The 26074-nt window shown below is 45.6% G+C and overlaps 8 protein-coding genes across 8 annotated transcripts; 5 read left to right on the plus strand and 3 right to left on the minus strand.

The window, feature by feature from the left end:
• Positions 1-883: 883 nt before the first annotated feature.
• On the plus strand, positions 884-4466 carry F5B22DRAFT_649611 (ABC transporter; the record flags this gene model as incomplete). The annotated part of the gene is made up of 3 exons (XM_047979196.1): positions 884-1035; positions 1389-4345; positions 4411-4466. The coding sequence occupies 3 exons, from the start codon at positions 884-886 to the stop codon at positions 4464-4466; spliced, it is 3165 nt and encodes a 1054-aa protein (XP_047827879.1).
• A 951-nt stretch (positions 4467-5417) lies between these two features.
• F5B22DRAFT_380956 (uncharacterized protein) lies at positions 5418-6358 on the plus strand. Its single transcript, XM_047971277.1, has 3 exons — positions 5418-5813; positions 5864-6000; positions 6065-6358. Exons 1-3 carry the CDS (start codon positions 5548-5550, stop codon positions 6172-6174), a joined length of 513 nt encoding a protein of 170 aa, XP_047827880.1. The 5' UTR covers positions 5418-5547; the 3' UTR covers positions 6175-6358.
• A 366-nt stretch (positions 6359-6724) lies between these two features.
• On the plus strand, positions 6725-7931 carry F5B22DRAFT_380739 (Alpha/Beta hydrolase protein). The gene has a single exon (XM_047971276.1). The coding sequence runs from the start codon at positions 6968-6970 to the stop codon at positions 7841-7843; it is 876 nt and encodes a 291-aa protein (XP_047827881.1). The 5' UTR covers positions 6725-6967; the 3' UTR covers positions 7844-7931.
• A 1357-nt stretch (positions 7932-9288) lies between these two features.
• Positions 9289-10559, plus strand: F5B22DRAFT_380735 (uncharacterized protein). The gene has a single exon (XM_047971275.1). The coding sequence runs from the start codon at positions 9385-9387 to the stop codon at positions 10339-10341; it is 957 nt and encodes a 318-aa protein (XP_047827882.1). The 5' UTR covers positions 9289-9384; the 3' UTR covers positions 10342-10559.
• A 301-nt stretch (positions 10560-10860) lies between these two features.
• Positions 10861-13538, minus strand: F5B22DRAFT_649615 (glutaminyl-tRNA synthetase-like protein; the record flags this gene model as incomplete). The annotated part of the gene is made up of 10 exons (XM_047979197.1): positions 10861-10944; positions 11004-11435; positions 11570-11962; positions 12021-12113; positions 12273-12307; positions 12373-12462; positions 12530-12552; positions 12622-12641; positions 12731-12885; positions 12953-13538. The coding sequence occupies 10 exons, from the start codon at positions 13536-13538 to the stop codon at positions 10861-10863; spliced, it is 1911 nt and encodes a 636-aa protein (XP_047827883.1).
• A 1514-nt stretch (positions 13539-15052) lies between these two features.
• Positions 15053-17040, minus strand: F5B22DRAFT_638450 (Clr5 domain-containing protein; the record flags this gene model as incomplete). Its single annotated transcript, XM_047977587.1, has 4 exons — positions 15053-15274; positions 15424-15585; positions 15743-16541; positions 16754-17040. 4 exons carry the CDS (start codon positions 17038-17040, stop codon positions 15053-15055), a joined length of 1470 nt encoding a protein of 489 aa, XP_047827884.1.
• A 1237-nt stretch (positions 17041-18277) lies between these two features.
• On the minus strand, positions 18278-19153 carry F5B22DRAFT_649617 (glutathione S-transferase domain-containing protein; the record flags this gene model as incomplete). Its single annotated transcript, XM_047979198.1, has 3 exons — positions 18278-18481; positions 18580-19019; positions 19102-19153. 3 exons carry the CDS (start codon positions 19151-19153, stop codon positions 18278-18280), a joined length of 696 nt encoding a protein of 231 aa, XP_047827885.1.
• A 1189-nt stretch (positions 19154-20342) lies between these two features.
• Positions 20343-21381, plus strand: F5B22DRAFT_649618 (uncharacterized protein; the record flags this gene model as incomplete). Its single annotated transcript, XM_047979199.1, has 2 exons — positions 20343-20618; positions 20719-21381. The coding sequence occupies 2 exons, from the start codon at positions 20343-20345 to the stop codon at positions 21379-21381; spliced, it is 939 nt and encodes a 312-aa protein (XP_047827886.1).
• Positions 21382-26074: the final 4693 nt, after the last annotated feature.

Here is a 26074-nt window from a genome sequence, read left to right on the forward strand (position 1 = left end):
GTGGGAGAAAAAAAATTTAATCGATAATGATTCGCTCCAAGCCCCACAACCCCCTCCAAAGTGTCCGGCAACCCCACCATCCCACCAAAGCCTGGCTCCCCTCCTGTCTTTCTTTTTTTTTTTTCTCTTTCGCCCCTCCACAGCAGAGTTGAAACCTTGGATTACACTCTTTGGAGGACTGATACTTGATGAGTCCCATATCGTAGCGTGCAGCTCATGTATCTCTAGACCCACATGAAGAGGTTTTGACCAACCAGAAAGGATAGACTGAAGGCTGCGCCCAATCAGTGACCATCCCGTCTTTCATTTCACAATGCACGGGTACTTGTCTGGTACTTCCTGTCCATGTAGTCCAAGTACCTTTTCTCAAAAAAAAAGTTGAGGAAGAAAAAAAAAGAAGACAGAGTTTTGCCAGGCAAAGCCCATTCACCCCGTCCCACCGTTAGAAAATAAATTCTTGACCGCACCCCTCTTCCCAAGCCTCTCCCTCTCTCTCCCTCCACCAACCTTTTTTCTTTTCTCTTTAATATCTCTGATCGTCTGTCCTTGTTTGGAAGATAGACAGAACTGAGTCTCCTCCACTCGGCTCGCTTTCTTTCCACGCCCTGGGAAAACATAGAGCAGGATCTGTTTTCTGATTCCTCCATCAGCAAACGAGATCTGCACCGCTGTCGCCGTCGTCACAAACCGACAACAGCCTTTTAGACTTGATAGATTTCCGCTTCTCCTGTTGTCAGCGGCTTCTTAGAGACGATCGGACGGATAAAACGATTCAATTCGATAGATTCCTCCCTTAGATCATCCTCCTCCTCCACGATACCCGTTTCCGACACCACTTTTCCCTCCTCGAACTCACGAAAATACACGCACAAAATCAATCACCATGCCTTCTGAGAACGCTCAATCTGCCAAGGTCCTCGATGACCTAATGGCCAAGCTCACCATCTCCAAGGACGCCGCTGCCACCAAGGATGCTTCGGCTGCCCTCGCCTCTTTCATTAACGGCCCTATCGAGGACCAAGAGGCCCCCACAAAGTAAGCAAACCCTACTTCGACCCCCAACAATAATCTCGCCTCTTTCGATTTCCATGTCCCTGCGTGTTGTGGAATTCATCCCCAGCGGCCCCCTCTGTTCTTGTTCGCGCTGTATGTTGCGAAGCGATTCTTCAGGCGCCGTTCGCGTCGCAACGAGCATCCTATAATCTGAAAATATCGCTTCACGGCAAATTTTGCATAATACATCCAAAACCACAATGTTTCAGCAATGCGCAGCTATAACAGAAACAGAATTGTACGCTGGGGCTGGCCTGCTTCGCACACAACAACGCCCTTGATTCGTTTTCGACAACTACATATTGTGCGCAAAGTGCTAACATCTTTTCTACTAGAACGGTTGAGGCTTTGAAGAAGGCCATCACCAACAAGAAGGATGCCGCTCTTCGTGAGAAGGCTGCTGAGGCCATCCAGGCTATTGCCCAGCACTCTGAGGTCTCCGCCAACGTTGAGCCTTACCTCGTCGTTCTCCTTCCCTTCGCTTTGGCCGCTATCGGCGACAAGATCACCGCCGTCAAGAGTGCTGCCACCGCTGCAGTGAACGCCATCGTTGAGGCCATCAACCCCAATGCCGTCAAGGCCATCCTCCCTCACATCACCAACTCCATCCTGACCGCCCAGAAATGGCCCGAGAAGATGGCTGGTCTTGATGCTATCGAGACTCTCGTCCGCACCGCCCCTGCCCAGCTTGCCTACCGTGTTCCTCAGCTGATCCCTGTCATCTCGGAGTCCATGTGGGATACCAAGAAGGAGGTCAAGGACCGTGCTTACAAGGTCATGGAGAAAATCTGCGAGTTGATTGTCAACCGAGATATCGAGCGTTTCATTCCTGAGCTCATCAAGTGTATTGCCAAGCCCGAGAACGTCCCTGAGACAGTTCACTTGCTCGGTGCCACAACCTTCGTCACAGAAGTTCACGAGCCTACTCTTGCACTCATGGTACCCCTTCTTGACCGTGGTCTCTCCGAACGTGAGACTGCCATTAAGCGTAAGGCTGCCGTCATCGTTGACAACATGTGTAAGCTCGTCGACGACCCCAGCATCGTCGCTCCTTTCTTGCCCAAGATGATGCCAGGTCTTACTAAGAACTATGAGACTTTGGCCGACCCCGAAGCCCGTGAGAAGACCAAGCAGGCCCTTGATACTCTGGTCCGTGTTGGTGACATCAAGGATGGCAAGATCCCCGAGGTTCGCCACGATGGTGATATTGACACCGTTGTTGCCCACCTCAAGGCTGCTGTCCCCGCCAAGCACTCTGCTGTCTTGGAGAAGCTCGGTCCCGTCGTCGAGTACGCCGGTGCTATTGGTGGTCAGCTCGTCGATGAGAAGGAGACTGAGTCGGCTGTCTGGGCTGGTGCTGTCAAGCCCTTCGTGACTGTCCTCGTCGGCGATGCTGATGCTGACGCTGTCGTTGAGACTCTCCGAAAGCGCGCCTCTCCTGGTATCGAGGAGGATGCTCGCGAGGAGGACGAGGATGACGATGGTGAAGATCTCTGCAACTGTACCTTCTCTCTCGCTTACGGTGCCAAGATCCTGCTCAACCAGACACATCTGCGACTTAAGCGTGGCCGTCGGTACGGTCTTTGCGGTCCCAACGGTTCCGGAAAGTCAACTCTTATGCGCGCTATCAACAACGAACAGGTCGAGGGTTTCCCTAAGCAGAGCGAAGTCAAGACTGTCTTCGTTGAGCACGACCTTGACTCTGCCGATACTGAAATGACTACCATTGACTGGACGATGAAGAAACTTGCTGAGGCTGGCGTCACATCTACCAAGGAAGAGGTCGAGGCTCGTCTTATTGAGTTCGGTTTCACTGAGGCCATGATTGCGGGTGAAATCACTGCCCTTTCTGGTGGTTGGAAGATGAAGCTGGCTCTGTGCCGTGCTGTCTTCGAGGCTCCCGATATCCTGCTTCTTGACGAGCCCACCAACCATCTCGACGTGAAGAACGTCAAGTGGCTCGAGGATTACCTAATCAACTCTCCCTGCACATCCATCATTGTCTCGCACGATAGTGGCTTCTTGGACAACGTCACTCAGTACATCATCCACTACGAGCGCTTCAAGCTCAAGAAGTACAAGGGTAACTTGAAGGAGTTCGTCCGCAAGAACCCTCACGCCAAGTCATACTACGAGTTGGGCGAGTCTGAGATCGAGTTCACATTCCCCGAGCCTGGTTTCCTTGAGGGTGTCAAGACCAAGGCCAAGGCCATTTTGCGTGCTACCAAGATGAGCTTCCAGTACCCTGGTACACCCAAGCCCCAGATTACCGATATCACCTTCCAGTGCTCTCTCGGCTCTCGTATTGCTGTCATCGGTCCCAACGGTGCTGGCAAGTCGACCCTGATCAACGTGCTCACTGGTGAGCTCATCCCCACCGCTGGTGAGATCTACCAACACGAGAACATCCGTATCGCCTACATCAAGCAACACGCTTTCGCTCACATCGATAACCATCTCGACAAGACACCTTCCGAATACATCCAATGGCGTTTCCAGACTGGTGAGGATCGTGAGACCATGGACCGTGCCAACAAGATCATCACTGAGGATGACGAGAAGGCTATGGACAAGATCTTCAGGGTTGAGGGTTCTCAGCGACGTGTCATCGGCATCAACAGCCGAAGGAAGTTCAAGAACAGCTACGAGTACGAGTGTTCATTCGCCCTTGGTGAGAACGTTGGTATGAAGAATGAGAGATGGGTGCCCATGATGACTGCCGACAACGCCTGGCTTCCTCGAAGCGAGCTTCTCGCTTCTCACCAGAAGATGGTTGCTGACGTCGATATGAAGGAGGCCTTGGCCTCTGGTCAATTCCGCCCTCTGGTCCGTAAGGAGATTGAGTCGCACTGTGCCAACTTCGGTCTTGATGCCGAATTGGTATCTCACTCTCGCATGAAGGGTCTGTCTGGTGGTCAGCGTGTCAAGGTTGTGCTCTCTGCCTGCTCATGGCAACGCCCTCACTTGATCGTTCTTGACGAGCCCACCAACTATCTTGACCGTGACTCTCTCGGTGCCCTGTCCAAGGCCTTGAAGAAGTTCGAGGGTGGTGTTATCATCATTACTCACAGCGCTGAGTTCACCAAGGACTTGACTGAGGAGGTCTGGGCTGTCATGGACGGCAAGATGACTCCCTCAGGTCACAACTGGGTGCAAGGCCAGGGTTCCGGCCCCAGGCTAAAGGCTGACGAGGGTGATGAGGAGGACAAGTTCGATGCCATGGGTAACAAGATCGTGACAACCAAGAAGAAGGCCAAGTTGACTAGCTCCGAGGCCCGCAAGAAGAAGAAGGGTAAGCACACAAATCTTAGCGCTTTGCTTGACAGTTTGAATATCATGCTAACTTTGACACTACAGAGCGTATGGCCCGCCGTAAGCGCGGTGAGGAGGTCTTCTCGGACGAGGACGAGTAATCTACCATTACAACGATACCCAGTCAGACGCGTATTCGCGTCCACGATTCTCTGATGACCTAATACCGCACGGCGGCATGATATAGCTTCATTTTTCCTTTTGTCATATGTGCCACGAAACGAAAAAGTTGGGTCTTGCATGGTTGGGGCTTGTTTCTTCCTTTGCGTACGGTTTCAGCGCGGGTTTGGTTGATAGAGACATGAACGACCAACGGTAGCGCTTCTTCGGTATTTGGTATCTTCGGTCGGCCAAGATGTAGCCGAGCCACCTCTCGCCTGGAATTGGAGGCCCAGTCGAGGTTGGCACTCGGGGGATTCGGTCGTCAAAAGTACCATAGATAGTTGTAGATGAACTGGTCAGCTAAATAGACTTGATTGATCGACATGCTATGAGACTTTTGCCTTGTGTTAATGTGGATGTACGACGTTGCATTCGAATGTGACTCTGGCTACTAGCTGTCTAGATACATGATTGACAATGAACAAGAATGCATCATTTTCCAATTGAATATTTGGATTATCCATTCAAATTACGTCTCTATTCCATGATTCTATCCTTCCCTCGCCCAGGCCACAATTCAATGAGGGCCAGGACTGGACCAGGCTCGAAGCACAGACGGAAATGAACCCTCTGGTGCGAACATCAGTGAACTCATAGCTGCAGTAGGAAGTTATATGTAAAAAAGAAGTGCATTTTTTTTTAGTCAGGCAAGGGCGTACGATTTGGCTTGCTTGTTGTTGCCCAGATAATTATGGTGTGTATTAAGGTTTACACTTTGAATGTGTTAGGGGCGAGGCGATGGAAGAAAAAACGGTCACTTCTATATGTGCAAAACGTCGCTTCCGAGAGTGCCAGTCTTATTTTACACCGCCTCGGGGGGTAGGCGCCTCCCACCTCCAGACACTGTATTTAGCCCCTAGTCACAATGCTAGCTATCTTACCAACAACAACAACTTTTACAACAACTTTTACAACAACTTTCACAACAACTTTCACAACAACTTTTCACAACAACTTTTACAACAGCTTTTCAACTGCCAATCCTCTCTCCGCATTCCACCTTACTATCCACCCTTCATTATGGCTGAACTCCAACAGCTCCCACATGTTGACCTCCCGCAACCAGACTTTCATGCTTTGAGTGGCCACCTTCAAGGCATGGCTGTTCAGGTAGATCGTTGCTCGAACTTAGTTGCTGTCCATCATAGCACCGCGATCCTAGACGCCATTGCCGCATTGAACAACACTGTCAACACTGCTGTCGCCTCAATCAACACCTCTGTAGCCCAGCTGCGCACCGAGATGCAAGAGATGGGTCGTTCACTAGGACATCGTATGGATGACTTGTAAGTATGGTCACCTTATGAGTACCCTTCTAGGCTAATGAACATAATAGGGACTTCAATAGTCGAGCACGAACCTCCAACAGCGGAGCTACTAGAGCAGAGTCGATTATCCACCCGCTTAGGAATACTACTACACATGAAGTGGTTGATCTCCCGAGAACAGTCAAGGACTTGTTCTCACTTCGAGGTAAGTGCTTCCGTGCCCCTTTCTTTATAGATGCGTAAATACATACTAAATTATTTGGATTTAGTCCCTGAAGTTGAACAATATCTTCGAGACTTGGGGCAGGTCCCCGTTGGCAACGAAGATGAGAAGAAGGCGCAGCTGAATGACTATCTGGGTATCAATCGTATGCTGTAATTCTTTTCTGGTTCTCAAGTAGGACTTCCAAGTTAGTATTCATAAGTGTGTAATACGGAATGTCCGATGCTGTCTATTGTAAACGGTGCTACCTAGATAACGTTCCGTTAAAAATTAACTGTTACGATGCCTCTTACAGATGTGCTTGCTTCACCATACCCTATTACTTTGATCACCTCTTTTTATTATGGACATTGAAGGTCTTAGCAGGTCACGGAGGTGAACTGGTTTTCGAAGTGGTAGCTTTTGGCTGGCATCCTTCTCAGCAAGCTATGCCACTATGTGCCATACGTCGGCTTGGCCGGTAGCATGGATTGCCAAGCGAACACTAGACACAAATTTGATAATGATCTCTTAGCAACTGGGCATGTTCAAAATCATGTTCAATGGCACTGGCTTAGTATGCACTCGAGGGCACTCTACCCTTTCTTCGGATATCGCACATCAATTCTACGGCTATTTTCTACACACGCGGCGATACAAGCATCGCACTCATGTTCATGTATCGGAGATAAAAACCCTTCGGCGCTTCGAGGCAGCCTTTCTCCGACGACGTATACTCAAGAGATATCCTTGCAACACGAAGGCAGCACCTCGAAAGAGAGGCCGCAGAGCACCCAGGCAAGCTTTACATCACAGAGACCCCATATCAAGTACACGTATAAAGGCAAACATTGTAAGTCATGATACGAGTGCCTGCCTATGCTTTCATGCATTAATCTGGACATCCCGCGTCTGCGTTTAGATACACGCGCTACCGAGCTTCATTCGCACTACTGCCTCCTCTCGCGACATGGCCACCCAAGTAGGCTCACTGCAGCTGGCATCGTCGCGTGCACTCTCGTACGCCGTCACATCGCCATCATCGGATGGTCAACACCCCTTCGTACTCTTGGCTAGCCCTCTATGCACTACTCTCGCCGTCTGGGACCCCGTGGTCCCTCATTTGACAGCTTTGGGGTTCCGCGTGCTCCGATACGACCCGCCGGGCCATGGGTCGTCTGGCGTTCCCTCTGATCTCTCCTCAACGACATTCGACTCCATCGCCCAAGATGTCCGTGACCTCCTCACCCACCTTGACGTCCAAAAGGTACATACCTGGATTGGCGATAGCCTAGGTGCCGCTACTGCTATCACCTTTGCCGCGAAATACCCCGGCCTTGTAGAACGACTTGTCCCGTGTTGCACCATCTCCAGTTCACCCATCAACACAGGCGCTGCCGACACTTTCGGCCCGCGCGTGGCCGCCGCCCGAGAGGCTGGCAACATGGATGCCACGATCGAAGAGACGCTAGGACGATGGTTTGGGCGCGACTGGCTAGACTCTCACCCCGAAGAGGCGGAACGCATGCGCAAACTGATGCATGATACCAGCATCGACGGCTTCGAGACGTGTTGCGCGGCACTGCAGAGTAGGACGTTCGATATCCGCCCGTTGGCTGCCGACGCCGGACGTCACATCGAGGCGGCGCTGCTCCTCGTAGGGGAAAAAGACGCGGGACTTGGTCCAGTCATGGAGGAGCTTCGTCAGGGCATCGAGACTGGACTGAGAAGTAAGAAGGGCGAGACGGTGTCGGTAGACCTCAAGACGGTTCGGAATGGTGGACACGTCCCTTTCATAGACGGTTCCGAGTCTTTCTGGGAACACATTACTCCCTTTTTAAAGTGAAAAAATTGGGTTGCAATGACAATAAATTGTGTTCCAAATCGTTATTATAGTTCTTGCCTATCCGAGTGACTTCATTACCAGCTTGGCTGCTACCGCATGCTGACGATGTTTTTTTTTTTTTTTTTTTTTTCTTCGTCTGACAACAGAAATAGAAATACGGGGGCTGTCTCTCGGGTTTAAATGCCTAGGGAAGGATTGAGCAATGCCGTATACCTACGCGTGGCATCTGGTGAGCCCTGAGTAATGTAAGCATATAGATAGTTAATTCGCTTCATTGAGAGCAAAGGCTGTGACATAAGCATCATTTTAGAAGACCAACTTGTCCGAACCATTGGGGGCGGGTAACACACGGGATCCTTGTCGGGATATTCGCTTCTCCCGTCATAGTCGGCCGAGTTCGACCGCGCACAAGCTAGGTATGTAGGTAGTACACGCGTATTAGTGGTAAGGCTCCTATTCTATCTAGGTATTCCTGTTCAGCCACAACAGCTTGGAATAGCAACCCATGCGAGCGTGTAGTCCAGCGTAGAGTAAATTTCCATAGGTCTACTATGATAGCCTGTGTCGAAGAAAACTCCGTAGTGAATCACCATAGCGCACCACTGTTATGTAAAGGCAAGATACTATGTACTACCGGTATGTAGACTTGTACGAGATCCTCGTGGGCGGAACTCTCAATTACCCCGAAATTGAGCAAAGTGCTTTGGGCCGGGGTCGCGTAACCCTTACCCGTCCACACGTATCTCCGAGCAGCTTGGCTGCCTTTGCCTTTGCCTTAACGCCGCTTGGATCAAGTCGATAGACGGTGAACGGTGGACAGGGCCATGGGCACAACCGCTGACATTACCTAAGGACACGCGATCATGACTAGAGCCGTGACTAGCTATATGCTATCTAGCAAAGCTAGTAGTAGCCGTCCTCATTAGGTCAGGCCATAGTCGGAGTTAGAGTCAGGTTTTCTGTCCCGCTTTGTTCCAGACGAATCCCAAGGTCTTTGGGTCCAAGATGCCAAGAGAACGAAAGGTCGACCAGGCAGGTCATGATATAGGTAGATATGTGGTCCACATCGGTGTCGCGCTCTTTAAAACACCGACTCTAAGCCCCATCTGGATGGGACATGCAACGAAGATCAACCGTCATGGACAGATTCTGGACAGATCTAGCGATCGAGCTGAGTGTACTAGGTATGTATGGAGTAGTCAACATCGTCACCCATGCAAGAAATCAAATGACATGACACGGAGGTATAAATATATTATCTCCATGGCCCTGGATCTGGAAACATGCAGTGCTACCTGTCAGACAACATATGACAACGTAATGAGCCGCAAATTACCACGCATTACTTAAAAACCAACGTTCTCATACATACACGACCCTACTAGAGAGTCTCCACCAACGATATTGTATATTGGCACATCGTGGTGGTTTACTTCGCTTCGAAGCTTTGCTACCGAGCGGTTAGCAACGACAGTTACGGGGAAATAAAGAAGCATTGATTGCATTCTCATACATCCGACCGGCAGACAGTAGTAGCACACATGTCTCAGATGCAGCCGTCCGGGCCGCCGTACGCCTCCCGCAATGCAGGCCTCGGTGGTCTGCCCGAGGCCATCCCCGACATCCCGATCAGCGCCGTCTTCCTCGCCCTCTACCTCACCTCGGCCGTCACCAACATGACCATATTGCAAATCAATCTACGGAGAGGGCACAAGTTCATCATATCGGGCGCGCTATTCGGCTTTTCCATGTCAAGAATCATAACATTTATCCTGCGCATCGTCTGGGCTCTGCACCAGCATAACGTGCGCCTCGCCATCGCCGCCAACATCTTCGTCAACGCCGGCGTGCTCGTTGTCTACGTCGTGAACCTGATCTGTGCCCAGCGCATCCTGCGCGCTAGACAGCCTGCGCTAGGCTGGCATCCGGCCATCAGCATCGCCCTGAAAGTCTTTTATGTCGGCATCGCGGCGTCACTCATCCTCGTCATCTACTCCGTCGTGCAAGGCGCTTACACCTTGGACCCTAGTATCCTCCACAAGACTCGCGATATCCAGCTCGCTGCCACCTCTTACCTCCTCGTCTTCACGACCCTGCCCATATGGCTACAAGTCGTGGCTCACTTCCTGCTTCCCAAATCCGCCGACGCCGAGACCTTTGGCCAGGGCAGCGGCAGGGCACAAGTCCTCATCAATCTGCTGTCGACATGCATTTGCATCACCATCGCGGGGTTCAAGACAGGCACGGCCTGGGAACCGCCTAGGCCCTTGTCCAACCCGGCCTGGTATCATAGCAAACCCGCCTTCTACGTCTTCAGCTTCGTCCTCGAACTTCTTGTCCTGGCCCTCCTGACGCTATCGCGCATCGACAAGCGCTTCCATATCCCCAATGGTAGCAAAGGCCCGGGGGACTACTCCCGTCCTCGCCTCGAAGGATCGACGACGACGACGATGGAGAAGGGGGAGTCGGCGAGTGAGCGGAGCGATGAGCGTGCTTAAATTGAAAACATGAAAAAGGTCAAGGAATGTTAACTTGTCATTTGGGAGGGCCTTGAGGAATAGACAAAAATAGAAGGGGCTGGAGTCAATTTCGTGATATATCTATCACAAGCATTTTTGACTTATTGTTGTATGCATGAGAGATACCCACCCATATAGAAAGGGGGATATGTATATAGTATATAGCTTGGAGATACCCCTGTCTCCGTAATCTAATGTGGCATGTGTACATATTTCATGCTTGATAGTGTTGGCGTGTGGCGGTATACAGTGCACAATGGGTATAAAACGAATGAGTAGTGCGGGCATCATCGCATAGGTCACAATGGTTCTAATCAGTTTGAAAGATGCAATGAAGACTTCGGGAATCCAAGTAGATTGTGCTATGCGGCCGCCTCTGTAGACCATCATGCAGATACCAGCTCAGAGTCAGATTACTCGGTGTTTCCCTGGGGATTTCTAGACCGCAAAAATGCTAACCTTGGCGTCGTAGATGGTGAGACTTACATAGCAGTCATCTCAACTTTTCCCGGAGTCCTCCTTCAAAGAAACGATTCGATTTAGCACAATCTTGGCATCAGTGCTGTCAATTGCGTCGACGGCCTATCGTAAGTTTGTTAGACGAAGGGCGCAAATCGTTAGGGATGTATAGCAATACTTACGAAATAGGCCACCCTCATTGCTTGGAAACGGACGCTCTCGAGGCCTCCCTTACCAAGCTGGCTTTCGCCAGCAGCCTCAGGCCACGGCGCGCGGGCCTTCACTTCATCAAAGCCTGACTCGATCATTGCTTTGGGGTAAACCACTTCGCTCTTAGGGTTCAGGTCGTTCAGATATCCACCCTCGGCGTCATCGGGCTTCTCCGATTTGAACAACGAATTGTGAATCCGGACCTCCACCTCACGGGAGCCGGCCGGTACCCATTGAATGAAAGTTTTAGGCTTCTTCGTCTCCTTATCGAATACAGCGCGAACCTCGGTTACTTGACCCGTTACTTCATCTTTGGCAAAAGAAACAGCCTTGATTGGATAGGGGGCCTGGAGCAAGCCAACAGTCTTGTTGGGCGCGAGACGGAAGTAATCCTTACTGTCGACCTAGATAAGCGTCAGCATCTACTACTACCACGTGTGATATAAACCTCCAGTGATGAGTAATGCGCGGCCATCACAGTGTAGCCGCTTGACGAGAGTCACTTTCGGGAATATAAAAATGACGATGATGTACTCACCTCTCGGAAGTCTGAACGATCAATATAGACAGTCTGGGTGAACTTGAGCTTATGCGACCCCATTTCCGGGTTCTTGGGCGAGAAGGGCACGTCCACCTCTGTTTCCTCCGCATCTTCTATGATGACAGGAATTGGGTCAAGGACCACCATTAACCGTGGCACTGTACGCTCCAGATATCGCCTGACGGTTTGTTCGAACCTTGCAATCTGAATAACACTTGGCGCTGTTGTGACGCCAAGCTCCGATACAAACTCGACTATAGCTCCCGGCGGCACACCTCGTCGTTTGATACCAATCAGAGTATATAATCTTGGGTCGTCCCATCCTCTAACAATTTTATTCTCAACCAACTTCATGATCTTTCGCTTAGATAGAACGGTTCCCGTGATACTCTGACGAGGCACAGTCAACAAACGAGTTGGGAAACCTGTCGCAAAAGTGTTCACTTACCAAGCGACCGTACTCCCTTTGCTCACTTATCGCAGGCAAACTTTCTCGCAAGATGTTATTAAGCCAATCATAGCTTACTCTACTTTGAATAAACTGATGGTCAGGTGTTAGCATCTGAGTACTTGACTGTCATTTCAAAAGGATTGGGATAGCAGAACATATGGATAGCTATAAGATAGTTGACTCCAGCTGACACGTTCGAGCGGCATCCGGTCGAGATATACAAGGGAACGAAGAAGTATTAACACTAACCTCGGTGGTGCAAAGACTGTGAGAAATCTGTTCAACTTTTGCAACGGTCAGCTCGAACAGACGATACATCTCACCACTAGCACCAGGCCTAGAAACATACTACAGTCGCAAAGGCAATGCGTGAAATCATAGGTTGGGTATATTCGCCATTTCGACCCTGTGCGATGGTGAGGCTTATCGAGAATTCTGTCTGTGTACTGCGTCAGTCTGAAAATTCGACGACTTAAAGCTTTCACGGTGCAGGGTAAAGTTCGTACAGGCAGCTAGATCCCACATTTGACTAAACATCACTCAGGCGTGAGTAGTTGGACTTTGAATGCGATCCCAAGGGTTTATGCACGAAACTTACGGATTGCCATCCTCGATATCCTACAGCCAGAAACAGAAAGAAATCAGTATCTCCCTCTACCAAGCGAATTGATCACCAACGGCAATATTGGTGGAGGAATCCAACAAACCATCTTCATGCGTAAGAAAGCCTCACGGGGCTTGTATTTACCGTCCCTCATCGCTCTGAACTCGGCCAGATTGTCCTCGACGCTGCGTTCGGCGTGAGCGCAACGGAACCTGGGACCATGATTTTCGCCGCCTCGCTGAGCCTTGATCTCATCATCTGTGGACCCGTGAGGATGAACAATCCGCATAACTAATACAACATCATACAGGAAGAGGGGACGAACCGTTGCAATGGCATACGTAAGCTTTCTTCAGCTCGATAAGCTCCTCAGCCAGGTCGTAAAGTTTTTGAAAGTTGTCGCTCGAAAATGTGACTGCGCATGGCTCGAAGCCCAACCAGTCAACCATATCCACAATGGCCTTGGTAAAAGTCTCGTCCTCGGCTTCGGGGTTCGTATCGTCCATTCTCAGATATGTCTTGCCACCGTGAAACTTGGCGAAACCGAAGTTGACACATATGGCCTTGGCGTGGCCAATGTGAAGGAAGCCATTGGGCTCCGGGGGGAATCGCGTGACCACGGGCTTTACAGGTCGCTCTTTGAAAACTTCGTCGAGGAAACCGACCTTGAAAATCGCATCTTGGTCCACAACGGCGTCCTCATGTTTTGGCTGCTTGGGTTTGGGCGCGCTCTGCGCATTGGGAGCGCCAGAAGTGGCGGCAGCGGCCTTTGCCTTCTCGGTGGCAGCCTTCTTCGCTCGTTTCTGGGTGCGCTTCTTCAATTCGTTCTTAGAGACCATCTCACCCGTCACATCGTCGAGCACGAGCTTGGCCGCAGCCTCGGTGACGGCGGCAGTGTCAGCATCAGCCATCTTGCGATCGGACGGGCGCGATTGCGGTCGCGAATTAGGGTATGAGTGTCGCGCTATGGTCTGGGAGGTAGGTATTAGCAAGGCGACGTGTATCGAAATCACTTAGGTATGTATTCGAGAGTAGGTGGGCATCTACCGTATGACTCAACGGACTGTTCAGGCCCGATATGAAGCAAACGCCCACGAGATAAGGTGGAAATATTCATTGGTACAAACAACAGCTCCCGATGGAGGGGCAATGGACATGCACGGCCACAGCATGGAGGGGTAGACTGCACCAGCCATAGACCAGCTGTGGCGGTGCTGTATGCTTTGCCGCCTGATCGGGTTGGGTACCTAAGGTACAACGTGGAGGTACCTATGTATGGACCCAAGTTCCCAATTTCTTTGAAGATAGATGTGAAGAGTGATTATATACTTCAATCAATCCCCTCTGCTAACACTGTACATTGACAACAGAGTGCTTGTGACAATCGAGGAGTCGTTGCATCAATACCAAAATCCTGCTCTCGAGGTGAACGATAGAGGCTGCCCAATCGAATCAAGGATAAGGCAAACTAAGTAATGCATTTTATTTCATCTGTTGCTTGAATAGTTACATCAAAGGGGTATAGTGGGTGCCGGATCTCTGCTTTTCCTGACATTGTTGCTCTCTTCAAATATAGTGTCACAGGTGGTGTGTCGTAGTACGTTTGTTGGGGATGAGTAAGGAAGTGGGTGGCAGTCGGAGGTCGGCAGAGTAGGTAGGTGCTTAAATAACTTTTCCGAACCGCTCATCTACCTAGGTAGGTTATAACGCCCGTATAGAAAGCCCAAGCTCAATATAAACACTTCGTCCGTAAGCAGGGTGTACATGCGCCGAACACCTTCGTACGCGTTCCATATGCTGGCTACTATGATAGCTCTTCAACAGTCTCTGTTTGACGAAGTGAGGCTATTCAGTTGACGGGGGTGCTGGGGTTGAGAACGTCGGCCTACTTACATGTAGACCAGGATCAACACCTCGGGTCGCCCTTCGTTCCGCCCAAATGAATCTTGGCAGCTACAAGAGATTGTTGTATCATGAATAGCTTCAAATCCAAACCCTGCTTGGAGCCCTTGCCATACAAAGTCTTCGATTAGCTGGGACCATGTTGACGTCAATGGCGACAACATGCGCCGGCAAGCGCCATCACGGCAAGTATCTGTAGAAATAATGCGCGCGATTTGAGAAGCTGGTGCGTCGAAGCCTATCGGTATAGGCCTTTGAATGCGTCCTGACATTCAACATCACGTCTCTGGCGCATCGCTTTGGCTGCTACTTCGTCGCCGGCTTCTTGGTGCCACGTCCCGAGGAGCGTAAGTGTCTCGTAATAGTTCTTCCCTGCCGGCCACGCTAGTCTTTGTACTATATATGCCTATGAGTTAGCTCCCTTGCATCATTAATACTGCATCCCGATGCGAACACGGAAAAAGGTGCTGGCAACATTCGACTGTTGCAACTGGAGTGCTTGTCGAAGAGAGGATAGGAGAGGCTATTTCAGGATAAATGTACCTTCAACGGCTTTTTGTAAGCATTCTCTTGCACGCTCATGATCAGGACTGTGACGAGCCTTCTTGTCCCAACAACGAGCGTGATAGGTTTGAGCTAGAGCATAAAGGCAGACGAACTGTAGGTATTGCGGCGGATCATCTGACGGGATTTCACTCAGCATCTGTTCCGCTATAGCCGAGATCCTCTCATCTCTCCACGCAGTCTAATTTCGAATTAGGCGTCAGTCATTGCTAATTTTGGGGCACAGTTTGAAAACCGATGCGGCGGATATAGCCATGGGAAATTCTTGAGTTGGCAATCATTATATACGAAACATATTGAGCAGTGGATGGAAGATTAAGGCAGACTAACCTGATTCCCCAGCATGAGCAGCAAATCTGCGCGGAGAGACCACGAATCACCCGCCCCATCTGGACTGTAGATCGTCGCCGTTGGTATCTTATCAGCCTCCCATGTTCCTTGGTTCAAGTAATAACGATGGTAATAGGAACTATTCATAGACAGGATGTCCCACTACAGCTCGTTCAAGTCAGCAAATTGCCCTTTCAGATGAAACGTACGTTGATTCGAGAAGCTCGGCAGGCTCCCGAGTCGAGCCCATCATCACCATAGCAGGTCTTATACGTCCAACGGCTACAACAGGAAGAGAAGAGCTTTAGGGGAGGCATACAGGCTCTATGAGGGTGTAATCGAAGGGTTTACCGTCGAATGTGCCGTTGCTCTGATTCGATGAAAAGCGGCGCCCCCATTGCATCATCGCAACGTTGTGCTCCAGACTAAAATCCCGCGCCAAGTTGGCAAAGGCTCCTAACACCCGTCGCAGCCTTTCGTTCACGCCACCGATTTTAGCCGCATACTTCCCCAGATAGCTCCAGAGTAAGCGTTGAATCCCTAGATCTGGATATCGGCTCATGGAACTCAATAGCTCGTATAAGGCAAAGTGTGCCGACTGGTCTAGTATATTATCAATTGTCGAAAATGACCGGCGGCAGAAAGCTCCTCCATCGTTCATTTTCCCTATCGAGAGAAGCCAACAGCCGTGGGTGAGTAGCAGGACAGAACGCATGGCCTCGCTTGCCTGATAATTGTCTATCCCTTTGAAGTAGTTGGCGTCCATTTGTGGCGGCATGAGCGGGTGCTCCACGGTCCAATGTAGATAGGCCTCCTGCAAGACAAACTCATCAGGCGCGTTGATCTTCTTGGGCAGTGGTGGCAGCGGTGGAGGAGTTCGACACCGTAGCGTCGGTGGCAGGTCACCTGGTTGCACCATTTCGAGAAGATCAGCCGATCGAAGGCCTTTCCTCCTCATGTAGGCGGCTACGTCGATGGCCCTGCCGTTGCGACGAAATGTACTCTCTTTACCCATGGCTAGCCGATGTTGTTGCAGGTACAGCATATTGGCCACGTCGGCCTGACGGTTGTTCTTGAAGAACTTCCATTGTGTGAGCTTCGTCTTATACATCTTGGGCCTTTATCTTTCATATCAGCCACGGTCTCGATTCATGGCTATTGTTGAAGATTGACGACTCACGACGCGCAAAACCCCCGCTCTTCTTCCAGAATGGCCATCACATCCTATTCGATTGATGCACCGGTCAGCTATATTCATGTGCAGTCATGTTGCTAGAATAATATGAATGTCCTGCGCGCGTGAAGTCAAGCATGTCGGAAGAGTGAGTACAGGGCATAGCTGGGCCACTCGGCATCTTGGATTGAGCTTAACAAATTTCTAACCTTCAGACGTCGGTTCTCCTCCAAGTATAGCCGCGCAATGTCGGCTTTCACAGACTCCCATGCTTCTGGACTATGAGTCCTCCTCCTCCGATTACTTGGCTGCTGCGCATCGATTGGGATGGGCCCGCGGGTCTTGACATGTCTATCGGCATCCGGTGACGGCTCGGCCAAGGCAGGCGCTGTGGAGCTTGCCACAACCTTATCGGACACGGGAGATGGATAGCTCTCGGACATGGCTAATGACGGTGTGTGCTGGGCTGCGCCAGGCTAAGCTAGGCGCAGGCCCCAAACTTGCGACGGCGCCGGGCAGTTAGGAAGAAAACTCGTGTCACTAGGGGGTGAAGGCTCCGTGGTGATCCCCAAGCACCTCTAAGGAAACCAGCATTCTCAACCCTAAGAAGTGTCTCGTCTCTCTCGATGAGCCGCGCGGTGTGTTATATTAGAAGTCGGGCGGTCGTGGGTGGTTGACTGTGGTGAGGGATTGGTGGAAGCTCGAGGAGTCTTGGGACGGGGACCCAGGCAAGGAAGCCTCTGGGTGTGTGAAATGGCGAGATGGGCAGTCAATGCCTGCCTGGTTCCTATTTTCAGGTGAGTGAGCTCGACAGCAGGGGAGGTGGACGAAATGGCATAGCCTGGGTACTTTACCACCACCACTTCTGGCATCTCCTCAGACAGCGCTGTACATACCTACACGCGCCCACAGAAGCGAAACAAGTGATTCTGTGAGGTATAGGTATCGGTCTGGTATTGGCTGACACGCAGACACGCCTGGAATGACCAGGCAGAACCAGGCTCCCACCGTCTCCCACCGACTCCCACAGACTTCCAGGTCCGTCCAGGTCTGTCCAGGGTATGCTACCGTTTTCAGCTCAGCCCCTGGCGTATACCAGGAAGCATGTTATACATGGGGTGTCTTTACTTTACTGTAATACCTACACTCCATACATGCAATTCGCCAGGTAAGTAAGATGTCCAGCACCACGCCACCTGCCTACAGCGAGTAGCTAAGTACCTACTTATTAGGTAGGTAGGATGGATGGGTCTCCCCTTTCGCGTGCGAGCCTGGAGCACAAAAGCCATTGCTTGCAACCTGTATATATTGGCCATGTGCATGTCGGCTCTGCTGTGTGCAATAGGTAATTGACATTCCAAGGTAGATAGTAGGTATCTAGGTACATTCGGGTGGATCAGGGTGGATTAGGGAGCACTACAGTAAGATACCAGGCACGACGCCAGACGTAGAATACCTACCTATAGGTAGGCTACTTAGACGATGACTCAGCATCCATGACTGCGAACAGTCGGGCCTCAACCCCGAGATATATGCAGTAAGCTCAAGGGACTCCTATAATTATCCATGCTATGGCAGCAACATTACGTGTTCTGGTATCCCATATCATCCATATCTAGTATCAGATGTCTCCAGCCGCCGTCCCGCCAGCTACCTACAGGTGCAAACATACCTATCTGCTTAGGCCTTGGCTAGTCTCGCCTTTGTCCCTGTAGCAGTTCCCTCGGCGTCAAAGATGCCGTTGACACTCGGATGCTTTGATACCGCCTCAGCCCAGCGACTGAAGTTGGGCGCCTTCTCCGAGAGTTGATCGATGACGCTCTGTGGTACTAATCCATACTTGGGCCAGCTCCATAATCGAATCACAAACGAACCCGTGAGAACCTGTGTACCTATCAGGTCGATGCAGAGCCGGGGGGGTTTGACGAGCGTGCGAGGAGACGGGGTTTAAGTGAAGAGCAAGCAGCATGGATCCTACATACCTCAGCCAGAGTAAGCTGGCTGCTACCTCCAAAGAAAGGACCGGCATTGGCCAGCAGTGGTTCGATCTCCTTCACAACAGCATCCACCGTCTTCTGGATGATAGCTGAACGCTCCTCTTCTGTCGTCGCCTTCATCAAAGGGTACAGAGACCCGTTCACCTTGGACATGTAGGTGTCGACGAAGAACGCGATCCGAGCCCGTGTCAGGGGACCATTGGCGTCGGTAGACGCGGGCACTAGATGTGAGGGGAAAGCATCGGCCAAGAATGCCGCCACAACAGCAGACTCAGTGATGATCTGGTCATCAACACGCAGAGATGGCACTAATCCGCGCGGGTTGACTTGAAGATACTCGGCCGTCCGTGGGACTTGAAGATCAATGATTTCTTCATCGAACGGCACCTTGAGCTCCGAAAGGGCAATATGAGCGCGATGGGCCCCTTTAACATAACCCAATAGCGATTAGCAACAGAAGAGCTGGTTTACTTGATGTGCCTCACGGTCAAAAATGCAGTTACTTACACGGGCAGCCGTGGTTGGTATACAGTCTCAGCTTGGGGCTTGCAGCAGCCATGTTAATGATAAGCCGGTTGATTGGTCCTATGGCGTAGTAATAGCACAGTTATATGAATGGTGATGAGTTGTCTTTTCCTCGGCGTAGATAGATGTGAACAGAGATGGTAAACTGCAGCGCGAGGTTTCTTGAAGACGAATCTTTCAAGATATACTCCATACCTACCTACGCTACTTACACATTCACTTACGTGGTCTAGCGTAATTACCGCGCGGGGTCCGGTGGCGTGCTTTGTCTGATTTATAATCACCTAGTCCGCCGGATGTTATCCCCAGGTAGACGGTACTGGGATCGTCAATTGGCAATGCGACTTGGCGATATAGTCGCCGTTTCTCATCCGGAGTTAGTAGAGCGGCCTTGAAAAGACTCCGACACGCAACTTAACACCCTCCAAATCCGCCTTTTAGAAACAATTCCGACTTCATCAGTGTTTGTCAGACTCTCCTCAACTCACACGAAGCTGGCGCTTGGCATTACAGTGCTAGCCTCGATATAGTATCACGTGTAGAATCGGACGCACCGCAGAATGTCAACTATTAGTCGAGGTGACCTGCTACGGAGGTTGGAAGGTCAGAAACAGAGGCGAAGACTATGACAACCCCAAGGTTTCTTTAACAACTAGGTCCTCTCAGTACCTATCGATGAAACCATTGCCCTCACTCACTGCCATCTGACAAACGACAAAGCTTGGTAAAGTCTCTTGGTATCTATAAACCTTTGTGCACACCGTCAAATTATAGTCGCGACCATTGTCCCACCCTCTTCAATAATCCCACAACGCACATATGGTGATAAAGAACTCAACAATCGATCTCTGAAAGATAGCATTAGTGAAAATAACAATTCAGTATGTGTGAGGCGAGTGCACAATAGATAGACGAAAGCTTATACTCGTCAAGCAGCGCGTATCTTTGTTAGATTACGAACAATGCCTTTTACAAGAGCTTGGGCAGCATAAAATACGCATTATGGTCTGCATCAACGACAAATAATAGCTCTTCGTTCCAACCCCATCCATCTGACTATCACTCAATAACTGTTGTCAGTTTCTCTTGCGAACTGAAATTCTAGCGCGCTGGTGTTACGCGCTTAGGTGATTATCGCATCCAAACTTCCCGACTCTCACCCACACCTCCAGGATCTTGTTACTCGCTAATAACCCTTCATAGACGGATTGACAAGGGCAAATATGTCTCGTCAACCTAGCCAAAACCATACCTCATCGACTGCAACATCCTTCTGTCAAGCAATTTACTTTTACTATACTTGCGGTTGTCGCAAACCCGAGCCCGTCTTCTGCTGCCAACCACCGGTCAACTCACCAACCAAGGCGGGGAATCCATGCCGGCACGAGCAGCCGGCTTTAGTTGTCGCGAAGCTCCCCCGAGCATGTGGCAAACTGCTTGGTAGCTCAGCAGCGTGTGGTGCCGAGGATCCTAGTGCTAAGAGATTCGTACGCGAAGTGGTAAGTAACTCCATAATCATAATCATTCCATATGTTCCCCAAAACTCCGCCACAGCGTAAAGATCACACTTGATATGAATATTGACTAATAGTGTCATAGGATACATCGGAAAGGTTGGAGCTTGCTGTGTCTAAAGGATTGAAACAGGATATGGTGTCTGACGCCCTTCCCGAAAAAGTCGAGGGCACATTTACCATTGACGAGGTCATTTCGAAGTCGCGGCAGAAATTTAGATCATTTCTATCTGCAACGGCTGCTCCATTTGTTCCACAGCTTGGAGCATTCATGGCGAGTGCTGCGATCCCAGCGGTCGCCGATGGTGAATCCCACCAGACCACCGAAGGTGTTATGGAAGATAATACTATCGCGGGAGTGAGCAGAGTAACGGCAGCAGTATGCCAAGCAGAGGAGATTAAATGCAGGGACTTTGCTACTGAGATGGATGCCAACAAAGCTAGCCGATCTGCGAAAATCGAGGATAGTCAGGACAATCAGGACGATCGTGAGGAACTCTATGAGATCGAGTTAAGTCACCCTGATATATTTCCCACGATTGCTGACGAAAGCCCCGATGAGGGAGCCCCAGGCATAGATGACACAACCCAAGAGGAGAGTGTCGGTTCGTCTATAGAGCCTCGAAAATCCTACGAAGAGCTGGTGACTTACTGGGCTATTGACAACAGTAAGGAAAAACTCAAACCATCAAGGACATGTTATTGGGCCGTAGCGACGCTGTTCTCTAACTTCATACGGCGGAATTGAAGTTCAAAGAGTGTATTGTAGGTTGGTCCCCGGGGATGCTTATGAGCGTTGAGAAATGGAGAGTCCTGCTGGCAACTCGAATAAGTATGTGCTGTACCCATGTGAATCGGCCCTATTTTCTCTATCACGATAGATAGCTGGTTAATATAGTACCCCTTTTATCTTATCTTCTTGTAATGCACTTCCCGACTGTAATACCGGTCCTCTTTGTAATAAATAAGATCTACGAGCAATGGTCCTCGTTCATCATCAAAAATTGATATATTGGCAATAGCAATAAATTTATTTACTATCTCGCTGAATTCAGTGCGCTATTGGCCTAAGTAAATACTTATACTGAAAGCCATCGTCAATCCGCTACATGAGTTCGTCATATCTAGAGGAGACGAAAAATACAATCCTCGACCAAGCCAATAGTATACTTCCATAGGGTAATAGGTAATCTATATCTGGAAAGTTGGTCTCTGAGAGTGGTGATATTCATCTGCAGTGTCACAACGTCCGCTACTGCTACAGATGATACTCGGTAGATGGCTGCAAGCTGTTGCTGAACAACTTCGAAGCGTCTGTTTAGATCTGAAGCTTGTTCTAGTCTGGAAAACTCTAGGGCTTCTCGCCAAGCTGCAAGGACTGTTGCGGGATCCATTAAAAGTACTATCAGGAAAGTTAGAGTATACTCAACGGATGTTTGAGGGTAAAAGAGAGAAGATTGGACTTACTTTCAGGGGTGGCTGGTGGTAGCTCTGTCTGTGTCGTGTCGGGGACTGATCTGCTAGGCACACTCTCGCGCAATGTCGTCCTGTGCTTGGAGATGCTACTGGATGAGATTCGAATGTATCGCCATGGTTCGTCTGCTGGCATCTCGACAGACGGCGATGTCTCCACTCCCCTCAGGAAAAAAGGTACCGTCATGTCATCTTTCTTCTCATTAACAGTCGAAGGTACTACGGAGGGTGCCGACGACGAAGCTGTTTTCATCATGGGAGATACAGGGAAGGAGGGGGACAGCGATGCTTCCCACCTGTCGATTTTTGTTAGACGTTAGTGGAGTCAAGGAGCGGGTCAACAAGGGTCTCAAGATCGCATATATATTCAACACACCGTTCAATTCCCTTTCAGATAGAATTTAGCTAGTTAGAGCACTTAATACTACCTTGAACTGATCCTTTGAACGTATTGCAGGAGCTTTAAAGCCTACCTATATTTAAAAGTTATAAGCCCGGTTTACCTAAAACTACTATATAAACTTTAAAAGGATTAATTAAAAAGTACTTTTTAAGTTTATTTTTTAATTTAATTAGTTAAACTTTATTTAAACTATTTTAAATAATTATTTAAATTATTATTATTAAAATTATTATATTTAATTACAAAATAAATAAATATATATAAAAAAATATTAAGCTTTATAATTAATAAGATTAGGATTATTAAATTATTTATTTTAAACTTTTTATATTTAATAAAGAGCTTTAAAATATTATTAACCTAAAGGGTAATAAAAAAGTTTATTCCTTTATTAAAGCGTAAAAGCCTTTTATAAAAGATAATATAATTATAAAATACCTTTATATATATTTAACTTTAATATTATTAACTTTTAAAAAAACTATAATTATTTAAATATTAAATAATATATTTTATATTTATTAAATAAAAGGTTTAAATTAAATTATAAAATTTAACTATTATATAACTTTTAAAAATTAAATATATATTATAATAAATCTTTTAATTTTAAATATAACCTTTTTTTAACTTTTTTATAATAGGAAATATAGCTTAAAAGTATTAATAAAAATTATTAAAGAGCTTATTTCCCTTATAAAATCTATAATTAAAAGTATAGCTTAATAATAATATTAATAAATATTTTAAAAAGCTTATTTAAATAAAATTAAATTAAAGGTTTAATATAAAAGTTAATATAAAGCTTATTTAAATATATTAAGTTTAATAATTTTAAATATTAATAAAATACTTATAATAAAGAACTTTTTAAATATTATTAAAATATATATAGCTTTAAATTAAATATATTAATAATTTATAAATATTACTTTAATTAAATAATTAAATAAAGAATTAATAAGCTTTATTTAATATAATAAAGTATTTTTTATAATAATTAATAATAAAATTATAAATAAAAATGTTACAATTAAGATTAAGGCTAGCTAAATATACTAGTAAAAAGGGCTTAAAACGAGTATAAAAAGGAATAAATTAATAACTTAAAGTATTATACTACAGTATCCTAAGGCCCTTGGAATATATATATTTTATATATATCCTATACCCTTTCCGTATATACTTCGAAGGAAATTCTTTCTTTCTTTAAGCTTTAATCTTATTAAATACCTATTATAAGATTGAAAAGACTTATAATATTATACTTAACCTTTAAAATTTAACCTATTTGTAATAATTTTAAAGCTTCCCCTTAAGGTTACCTATAACGTTGTTAATTATAATATATCTACGCGTAAATAGATAATTAAAGCTAGCGCTCTTTTAGGAAATTTAGATTAAGGAGAGTTTTTAATAATAGTTTAAGGATAAAGTTAGTACGATTTATTTCCGAAAGAATAACAAACTTAAAATTAACTATTAAAATCTTTTAATAACTTTAATTTAATAAATAAAGCTAATGCTTAATTATTATAATAAATAAATATTTAACTTTTAATTAAAATTATAGAGCTAAAGAAATAACTTTTTAAGGGAAAGAAGGTTGTTTAAAGTTTAAAGGTAACCTATACCCCTTTTAAATTATATTTAAATAAAAGAGGAAAAAACTTAAAAATATTAAATTTAAATAAATTAGGGCATTGCTTTAACCTTAATAATTCATGGACCCCTAATAATTAATAATATTATTAGGATTAAAAAGAGGGTAATCCTAATAATAATAACCCCTTATTATCTAACTTTAATATAAAGTATAATTAGAGTAATTATATATATTAATTATATTTAAATTATATATACTATTATAGATATTATTTTTTTAAGGAAGTTAATTTAAGCTAGCTTTTTAAATTTAATTATAACCCCCTTAATATAAAATTTACCTATTTAAAATGGTTAAAATAAATAGAAGAATTAAAAACTATATTCTATAAAGCTAATTGTAAGTTTAAAACTAATACCCTTAAAATTCTTTATATATATAATAAAATAAATAGGAATTATAAAAATGTATATTAAATTATAAAAAAAAGGTTTAAATATATAAAAAAGAAGTAAATAAAGTTTAATTAGGATATATTTTTAAATTGAATTAAAACTTTATTATATTAATTATTCTTCCTATAAGTTAATATTAATATATAATTTAAAAGGGCTATATAATATATTAATTAGGACCTAAAACTTTTTAACTAATATTTAGCTAATATTAAAAATTAAAACTTAAAATAAAATAAAGGTAAAAGAGCTTTATTATATTAATAAAAATTAAATAAACCTTTATAAAAGGAATTAATAAATTTCTATAACCTTTTATTAAAAATTAGGACCGAAATAATTAATATAGTATAATAATGCTAAGAATTAATAAATAAGAACTAATAGGCTAATTATAAGAAAAAGAGGCCTAAACTAAAAAAATACTTAAATTAATAATGGACTACCTATAAATATAAGCTAAAGCTAAAGTAATAGTTAAGCTATTAATAATAATTGTAAAAATAAATATAAAGGATATAATAGTAATAGCTATAATAGTAGCTTTAATTATAATTATATTAATAATTATAAAGGTAATAGTAATAATAATAATTATTAAAGTAATAATAATAGTTATAGCTATTAAGGAAATAATAATAATAGTTATTATTAATGTTTTTAAAGTTTTAATTATTAAAAAAACCGTTAATTTAATAACTTTATTTTAAAAAGTTAACCCCCTTTTAAAGCTCCTTTAAATTATTTATAAAGTAATAATAAAAATGGACCAAATTAAAGAAACTATAAAGGAGTAATTTATTTTAATTATAGTTAATTAAGCTATATTGCCCTAAATTGCATTTAATTTAAATAAAACTAAAACCTTAGTTATATAGGTTATATAGTATAAAAATAAACTATTTAAAAAGTTTAAATAAATGAAGAATAGGATAAAGCTAAAAATAAATAATAGTTACTATACCGTTTTTATACCCCCCTTTTATTAAAATATTATAATTTTTTGGAATATAATAAATAATTAGGAAATAGATCGGAAGCTTAATACCTTTTAAGCTAATAAAAGGTATTAGGTTAAATCTACCCCTTTATATACCTATTATACGTTATTTTTATACCCTTTATATAATTTATATATTTAGTTTAAAGAAATTACCTTTATAAATTTATATTAATTTAAATTCTTATATTAAATGTAATTGTATTAGCTTTACTTTTATACTTTATTATAAATTGGAAAAGGCTCCTTTTTAAACCCCTTTATTATAATATGTTATAAGCGGTAATTTTCCGTTATATAGGGCCTATTAGGTTATTTATAAATTAATTAACGATTGTGGTATTATTTATAAGTTTAAATATATATATATAGCTATTAACTATAATTATTATTTAAAAAGCAATTTTATTTTATTATTTTAAATTACTTTAAAGGATTAAAGAATTATATTAAATTTAGGTATAAATTGTTAGTTCTTTAAACTTAAAGCTTATTATTTTAAAA

The sequence above is a fragment of the Xylaria bambusicola genome (genome assembly GCF_022495145.1).
Source record: "Xylaria bambusicola strain CBS 139988 unplaced genomic scaffold F5B22scaffold_44, whole genome shotgun sequence".
NCBI lineage: Eukaryota > Fungi > Ascomycota > Sordariomycetes > Xylariales > Xylariaceae > Xylaria > Xylaria bambusicola.

Excerpts from the sequence above, each read along its gene's own strand:
- F5B22DRAFT_380956 (XM_047971277.1), top strand. The coding sequence starts at position 5,548 with ATGGCTGAACTCCAACAGCTCCCACATGTTGACCTCCCGCAACCAGAC. Across the intron at positions 5,814-5,863 it reads GGACATCGTATGGATGACTT|GGACTTCAATAGTCGAGCAC; the intron begins GTAAGTATGGTC and ends TGAACATAATAG. Across the intron at positions 6,001-6,064 it reads GGACTTGTTCTCACTTCGAG|TCCCTGAAGTTGAACAATAT; the intron begins GTAAGTGCTTCC and ends ATTTGGATTTAG.
- F5B22DRAFT_380739 (XM_047971276.1), top strand. The coding sequence starts at position 6,968 with ATGGCCACCCAAGTAGGCTCACTGCAGCTGGCATCGTCGCGTGCACTC.
- F5B22DRAFT_380735 (XM_047971275.1), top strand. The coding sequence starts at position 9,385 with ATGTCTCAGATGCAGCCGTCCGGGCCGCCGTACGCCTCCCGCAATGCA.